Raw genomic sequence first — 7,810 nt, forward strand, 5'->3', positions numbered from 1 at the left:
GGGTGACTGGACAGGTGGGTAGATGGGTGGATGGCTGAGAGGATAGCTGGGTGGGTGGATGGCTGGGTGGAGGAGTAGATAGATTGGTGAGTGGGTAGGTGGGTGGATGGGTAGGTGACTAGTTAGGTGGATGGGTGGGTGCATGGATGGGTGTGCAGGTGGGTGGGTGGATAGATGGATGACTGGATGGGTGGATGACTGGATAGGTGGGTGGATGGGTGGTTGACTGGATAGGTGGGTGGATGGATAGATGGCTGGGTGGATGAATGGGTGGATAGGTGGGTGGATGGGTAGGTGATTGGATGAATGGATGGGTGGATGGATAGATTGGTAGCTGGGTCGGTGGATGGACAGGTGGATGGGTGGGTGGATGGATGCGTGGATAAGTAGGTGAATGGGTGGGTATGTGGGTGGATAGATGGGTGACTGGATGGGTGGATGACTAGATAGGTGGGTGGATGGGTGGGTGACTGGATAGGTGGGTGGATGGATGGGTGGGTGGGTGGATAGATTGGTGGGTGGGTGGATAGATTGGTAGCTGGGTGGGTGGATGGGTGGGTGGATGGATGGGTGGATAGGTAGGTGGATGGGTGGGTGACTGGATGGGTGGGTGGATGCATAGATGGGTGGGTAGATGGTTGGGTGGATGGGTGAATGGGTAGGTGGATGGGTAGGTGACTGGATGGGTGGGTGGGTGGGTGGATGAATGACAGATGAGTATACAGATGTACAGGAAAATAGAGGACTGTGTGGACAGTGGAAAGATGGCTAGATAACTAAACTGGATCAGCGGGTAGAAGGATGAATGGACAGGGAGAAGGACAGAAGGATGGACAGATGGGATGATAGGTGTGTCTGGGAGAGTGGAAGCAGATAGATGGGGTGAATGGGTAGCTGAGTAGAATAAGCAGTGGTGAGTAGGTAGGTAGGCATCTCCATGGGCAGACGTCATTCCACAGATGAGTGGTCAGATGAACAGACCCATGGGGAGAGACGGGCAGGCAGGTTGATGGCTGGATCAGTGGCTTGGGGTGTCCGAAGATGTGTAGATTTGGAAGGCAGGGGCAGCAGGAATGGTGAGGGGCAATGGCATGCTTCCTTGGAGGAGGTGGGCCTTGGTCTGGGCCTCAAAGAACAGACAGGGACTGCTCTTGGGAAAGGCAGAGGAATGGCGGGAGGGGCTGGTCCTGGGTAGACGGCCAGGCTGACCCAAGGTGACCGTCACGCTCTTGGCCCTGCCCCCCCACCAGCTGGACGAGGCCCACAACCAGGCACGGAAGCTGCAGCGGTCGCTGGACGAGCAGACAGAACTGAGCGAGAACCTACAAGTGCAGCTGGAGCATCTGCAGTCCAGGTGGGCGTGCCGCCCTGGTGGGGAGGACCCCCTGGCCGGACACAGAAGCAGGGCAGGGAGAGACTTCCTCCCGGTCAAGGTTGGAGCCCCAGCCCAGGCTAGCGGGGAAGGCATTGAAGGAAGAGATCCGGGACCCCTGGGGCCAGAACCCTGTCCCATCCAGGCAGGAAGGGCCAAGGCCAGGAAACCAGGGAAGGGGAGTGCAGGAAGTGAGACCAGCTGAGAGCCCTGGAATCATCTGTGTGTAACTGGCTGGCTGGCCGGTGGGAGGGTGGTGAGAGGGAAGGAAGGGGGGCCAAAGAGGGCAGGTCCAAGGTGGGGCAGTGGGCGGGGCCAAAGGGTCTGGGGAGTCATGGACAGGGAGAATAAGCAGCCCCCAGGGTCCCTGGGCCAGCTGGGATCTGAGCAATGGGAAGGCAGGCATGCGCGGGGGAGCCCCAGCCCTGATGGTAGGCCCAATCCATCAGCTGCAGCCTTCGTGAGGGAGGACCGCAGGGTCTCTGGGGGACCCACCCAGCACACTCTCTCCCCCTCCCCTGACCACCCCATCCCAATACTCTGCGGTACCCCCTCTCCCTGCACTCTCCCTAGGCCCATGAGGTGACAGAGAGCCAAGTCCAAGGCCCTCCTTATTCCACACGCGCCCCACCAGCCAGGGGCGTCAGGACCACTGTGCTGACTTCCTGTGCCAGGCCCGTGCCAGGCCCTCAGACTCGCGTCCTCTGATGTCAGAGAATAGAGCAACGCGGGCTCTGCAGCCAGACTCCCCCGGTGGGTGGGAATCTGCACTGAGGAGCTGTGGAAGTGGTCTGTGTGGTCTGGGGCCACTCGCTTGATCTCTCTGTGTCCATTTCCTCATCTGTAAAATGGGGATGATACAGGTCTTGCATCTTATTGTGAGAATTCAGTGCTTGTAAAAGCATGGGGCATGTCATAAGTGCTGTTGCTACTTCCCCCCTGGGGAGCAGCTGGGGGCTGTGGGGCAGGGGGGGACTTACATTTGGGTCCCACCAAGAATCCCTCTCCCATGAGAGAAGGGAAGTGGAAGCTATTTTTTTCTAGGAAGCTGGCAGACAAGGAAAGTAAGGCCTTGAGAGGGTGAGGGTATCCACGGCCACACATCTGGCGGGTGGTCCGGCTGGATCGCGCCCCCCGGCCACCAGCACCCCAATTTCCGGAGCATATGCTGTGCACTGCCGTGTGCTGAGTTTCTGTGGCTGGGAATACAGGCCGTGGAGCCAGGCCTAACAGCTGTGTGACATGGCCAACCTGGCCTCAGTTTCCCCATCTGCCTGGGATGATGCCCATAAAATGCTGCATGGGGGCCCAGGCGTGAGTGCAGGTCAGACTCCGTGTCTAACCAGCGCTGCCCACTCTGCACGCGCGCACACACACACACACACACATACACACACACACACCCCTCAGGGGACAGCCCTCAGAGGCCGCTGAGCCCCGGGCTTTACTGCAGAGTTGGCCACGTCCTTCGGCCACATTCATTCCAAAATGGGCAGGCAGGCTGTACCTCCCGAGTCCTTCCAACGGGGGGAGGCCAGGGCTGCCCAGGACCGCCGCCTCGTTTTATTTTCCAACTTTTTGTGCTTTAATGTTCCGGGGACAGCTCACTAAATCACGGCCCAGTAATGGAGGCCCCCGCCTGGCCCCCTCCCTGCCATGTAAATAATTCATGCCTTCCAGTAAGATGGAGCCAAGGCGGCCACTCTGCTGGGGGATGGGCATTTCCTCCAGCAGCCCTCGTAAATTTGGGCTTTAGGAATCTCAGTGTGGGGAAGAACTAGGGCAGAGTCCTTTCTCACTTCCATGGCTGGGGGGGGGGATAGGGGACCTCAGGTCCCCCACCCCCAAACTCTCTCTCTGTGGTCTTTGGAGCCTGGCGTGGGTTCGAGTCCTAGCAGGGTGACCTCAAGCGGCTGCTTCACCTCTCCGGCCCCAGCCCACGGCAGAGCCCAGCCTCACTCCCTGCTGTCTGGGGGGATGGACAAATCACTTGACTGCTCTGTGCCTCAGTTTCCTTGTCTGTCAAACGAGGGTGACAGTAACAACCCCGACATCTTAACAGCCTCTGGGAGGATGCTGTGACATCAGGTACTGGAGGGGAAGGGCCCCAGCTGGCGCCTGGCAGCAGGGACATGCTAGGGAAGGGCTGAGCTGCTTGCAGCACCAGTGATCGACTGACTGCCCCCGACCCTCCTGTCACCCGGCCCCACAGGCTCCGCAGGCAGCAGCAGAATGCCCCCCTCTTCGGGAAGATCCGAAGCGCTCGCTTCGGCGCCGAGGAGGCCGGGGACGGAGCCAGCGACCTGGATGAGGACGAGGACCTGCAGATCCAGGTGGCCTAGAGCTCCCAGGGCCGGACAGGACTGGCCTGTGGTCGCAGGCCCCTGGGTGCCCGGGCTGACCGGCTGCTCGGACCGACGAAGCTGCCTGTGCTCCCTGCCTCTGCCAGGGTGGGCGCCGGTGGCCCCACCCCAGCAACACCCTGTGGAAGGGAAGCCATGGCCTATGTATACATTATATGTGTATATTTTATATATGTGCACGGGATCCTTGGACCCATTTGGTCTTATAAACACAGGACCACTCCAAAGCCCAGTCTCAGCACCCCCATCCACCCAGGACCTTCGTGCAGGGGCGAGGGGGATGTCAAAGGGGACTGTGCGGGACCCAGGCTGCCTCTCTGGACCTTGGGGGTCAGGTGGAGCTGTTTACAGTACAATGTGATAAACCCAGTCTTTTGTAATAAATGGAGTTTGGGTTCTCGGGGCAGAGTCCTTGAGAGTGTGGCAGATATGGGCAGGTGGTGTAGGGGACAGCATCAGCCTGCGTCTGGCACCCAACCTGAGTTCCGGAATGTCAAGTGACTTGCTAAATGAACGAATGTGAGAAAGAACGAATGGATGAACACCTGAGCTGCTCAGTGGTCTGGAATCCGGCTTCTGTGAGGGGAAGGAAAAGGTATGGTGTGTGTCTAATCTGGAGGAGAGGAGGCTGCAGTTCTGCACTGGATGAATTCAAATCTCTGCTGCTGCCCCTTACTGGCTGTGCAACCATGGGGAAGTGACTTGACCTCTCTAAGCCTCAGTTTCTCCATCTCTAAATTGAGGCATCTCCTACAGCTATCATGAGAATAAGCTGAGTTCATCTGGAACTCAGTAAAGGTTAGTTATTATTGAAATGCTTGAACGTATGCCTAGGAGAGGAGGTATTTGCCAGATGGGCTCTGTCACAAGGGATGAAGTTCAGGCGATCAGAGGTAGGCATAAACAAAGTAAATAATAAATCTTTTATCTTTCCCCCAGCTCTGCTCTAGGTAATGAAATTGCAGGTAATTTTAATTTTATTTTTGCTGCTTAATTTCTAAACCCTCTATAACCAGCAGATTTATATTAAATCCAGTGGAAACTGTTATTCAGAACACAATAGCGTACGTTTTCGCATCTGCAGGTCGAGGTGGCATTGAGACACCTGCCCTTAATGAGATGCTCTAGATGAATTCTCGGCAGCAGGCCTGCTTTCTGCAGAAAGAGGCTCTGTCAGCATGGTTTTAGCCGGCGGAAGAGGTGAGCTCCCTGTGCTCAAGAGGTGTGCAAGGAGCCGCTGAGGCTCTGTGCCTGTGGAGGGGAGCTCACTCAATGGCTTTCTCTCTTGTGGCTGTCTGAGGGGCCCCTAAGGACACAGTGCTGGGATGCAGAGCGTGCCAGAGTCCAGCAGGTGGTACATCCGGGCACAGAACGGTTCAGCTGTTGCCACGCCTAAACCAGGGATGAAACTGGTGAGGTGGGGTTTGCTGTCGTGGCAGAGAGGCCCCAGGTTCCCTCCTGGGCTCTGAGGGGAAAGGAAAGAGTGGGCCACCCCCGGCCATAGGGAGCCATCCGCCATGGGTCTTTCCACACAAGCCAGGGCCCGCAGGAAAAAAAAAAAAAAAGCTGTGGGAAGAGGGCCATTTCCTGCCAGGGGTCTTTCTGTTTTCTCTCCCAAACAGGAAGTTGGCCCCAGAAGAGGCTGAACTGCTGCCCTTTGACCCCCCCAGGAGCCAGGCCCTCACTGACAACAGCCCTGAGGGCCGCCTCCCCAGGCCCCAGGCGGACCTGCCATTCCCAGACACAGAGCAGATCCGCTGGCGCAGCGGGCTCCCCCAGACTGCCTGGCACCTCCGGCCAGAGTGCTGAGCAGGGGCCCCGTTCCCGCCGCTGTGTGCGGGCAGGGCCGCTCCAGAGAATGTCAGCGAGCAGAGGGTCTGGCCTCCCACCTCACTGTCCAGAGGAGAACTAGTCTCGGGAGGGGAGACACAGCCACAGACCACAGGGCTGGAAGATTCTCCAGGCCTGGAATGCGCTGCCTCTCTTGCATCCCTTTGTTCACGGGGGCAGCCTCTGCCAACAGAAGCGTCAGCTTTGGCTCCCGAGATGCTTTAAAAACGATATTATATGCATGCTAGTTTAGTAATGGGGAGTTTCTCAGAAAAATGCAGGTTTCCTTCTCATGAGGAGTCAGCACGTCGGCCCACGCTGGGTTCACACTCCCGTGGGGTCGTGGCCCCCGGGCAGGGAAGCGGGTGCTGCCCGGAGCGGGGCACAGGCACCTCGGGGGGCCACAGTCCCCACCACTCCCTGCAGCCTTACTCTGCATGCGCCTTATTTATACGTGGCCCCCCGGAGGCCATGTGAGCCTTCTTCCACTGGCCCGAAGTCAGCGTGAGCTCTGGGGGGCTGGGCCCACGGGTCGGCCGTGGGCTCAGAGCTCGTGCACGCAGGGGCGGCTGCCAAGAACAGTTAACACTTACGGAGCCACACCACGTGCCTCACACCCTTTGAGGCTGGCACTACCGTGTCTTCCCTCTTTTGATCAAGGATGCAGAGCCTCAGAGGGAGCAAGTAACTAGCCCAAGGCCACAAAGCTCATCGGTGAGGATGCTGGCGTTCCAGGTCAGATGGATCGGAGGCCAGAGCCCGAGCTCCTGATCACGGCTCCCACACCCCACCCCTCCAAGGCAAGGCCCCACATGGTACGGCCCCTGCCCTCCGCTGCGGCCCGACCACCCTCCACTTGGCCCAAGACCCTGCAGCTCCAGTCCCGTTGAGCTCCCCGAGGCCACCAGAATCGCCCCTCCCCCATCAAAGTCCCACCAGCCCTTCCAAGCTGAGCCTACTTGGTTCATTCGAAGAGTGGTAGCGGGCTGTGTACTTGTCTGCTTCTGCCGTCCCACCAGATGCTCCTGGAGGCCAGAGAATCCTGCCAGCAGCCGGCAAGGTAGCCTGGGCTTAGTGGGCATCTTTGAAAGAGGGGAGGGGAGGGAGGGAAGGAAGACGGATGGTATGCTAGAAGGCTGAAGCCAGAACCGCGCCGTCCCCCCCAACTCCAGCCCCACCGCAGTGCACTGCAGGACCGGTCCTGGATGGGTCCGTGTGCTGCTCAGATAAGAAGTCTCCCGGGCAGATGGTCCAGTATCGAAAGCCCCAGCAGCACAGGGGCAGGGCCTGGAGTGCCAGGGCAGGCTAGAGAACCGGCTGGGCCAGACTGCCCCTCCTCCCCCTGCAGGGATGGGGTGGGGGCCCTGGGGTCGGCCGCCCCTTGCTCTCCCTCCGGCAGAGGTCATGTTGCCAGCCTGACTCTAGGGGGGTGGGAGGCAGTCTCTAGGGTTACCTGCATGGAAGTTTGGGCCCAGGAGTGACCCTGCACCCCAGCCCTCCAGATCCAGATCAACGTGGCATCTAGCCCCAGCTCTTTCAGATTGGGGGTGTGGGGGAGGTGCGGCTGTGTCTCTTGGCAAGCCCCTGTCCCTCTTTGGGCTTTCATTCCCCAATCTGTAAAATGAGCACAATAGCAACTGGGTTGTCCAGACCCACACCCAATAATATGACTTTACAGTTAGTGTTATTTTTCTGGCTTTTCCTCTGCTCTGCATTCCCTCCCAAGAACCCAGTGCCCTGTCTGCCTGGGGCCTGCCAGCCACCCTGGGCACCCTTCTGGGGCAGTGAGGGGGATATTGGAGGCAGAGGCGGCACCCATGAACCAGCTGCAGCTCTCAGCCCCCCACCCAACCACCACCCAGCTCCTCTGCCTACTAACTGCAGGGTTGCGAGATGCCAGCTTCCTCCCAGGCCCCAGGCGGACTCCTCCCCATGGAGCGGGGCTCCCTGGAAAGCCTCCCAGCTCTCCTCCAACTGCACAGACCCAGCTGCATTGAGGGCTGTCTCCATGGTGCTCAGACACCACCCCCCCGCCCGCCCTTCCGCAGGAGGTAGCCTAAAGAGGTGTAAACATGAAGCCTTCCTCCGTGGTTTTCCCACTTCCCAGGCTTCCCAAAGTCAGAGGAGCGCATCCTAGCCTTTCCTTCCCCCACTCAAGAACTAGCCGTGGCTCCCCACTGCTGGACAAATAGAGTCTCACTCCACATCCTGGCCTTGGGGGTGCTCTCTACATGCCCTTAAGCAC

At 58.9% G+C, this 7,810-nt stretch overlaps 1 protein-coding gene across 1 annotated transcript in view; it reads left to right on the plus strand.

Moving 5' to 3' along the window:
* Window positions 1–4,783, plus strand: part of CCDC102A (coiled-coil domain containing 102A) — an 18,309-nt gene extending 13,526 nt beyond the window's left edge. Inside the window, exons 5-6 of the mRNA XM_081807884.1 lie at window positions 1,215–1,354; window positions 3,585–4,783. Of these exons, the coding sequence (XP_081664010.1) occupies window positions 1,215–1,354; window positions 3,585–3,714 (270 nt within the window). The 3' untranslated portion in view covers window positions 3,715–4,783. The remainder of the gene's footprint in view (window positions 1–1,214; window positions 1,355–3,584) is intronic.
* The last annotated feature ends 3,027 nt before the right edge of the window (window positions 4,784–7,810 follow it).

Source organism: Leptonychotes weddellii, chromosome 16 (genome assembly GCF_054177405.1).
Source record: "Leptonychotes weddellii isolate Sample4059 chromosome 16, ASM5417740v2, whole genome shotgun sequence".
Lineage (NCBI taxonomy): Eukaryota > Metazoa > Chordata > Mammalia > Carnivora > Phocidae > Leptonychotes > Leptonychotes weddellii.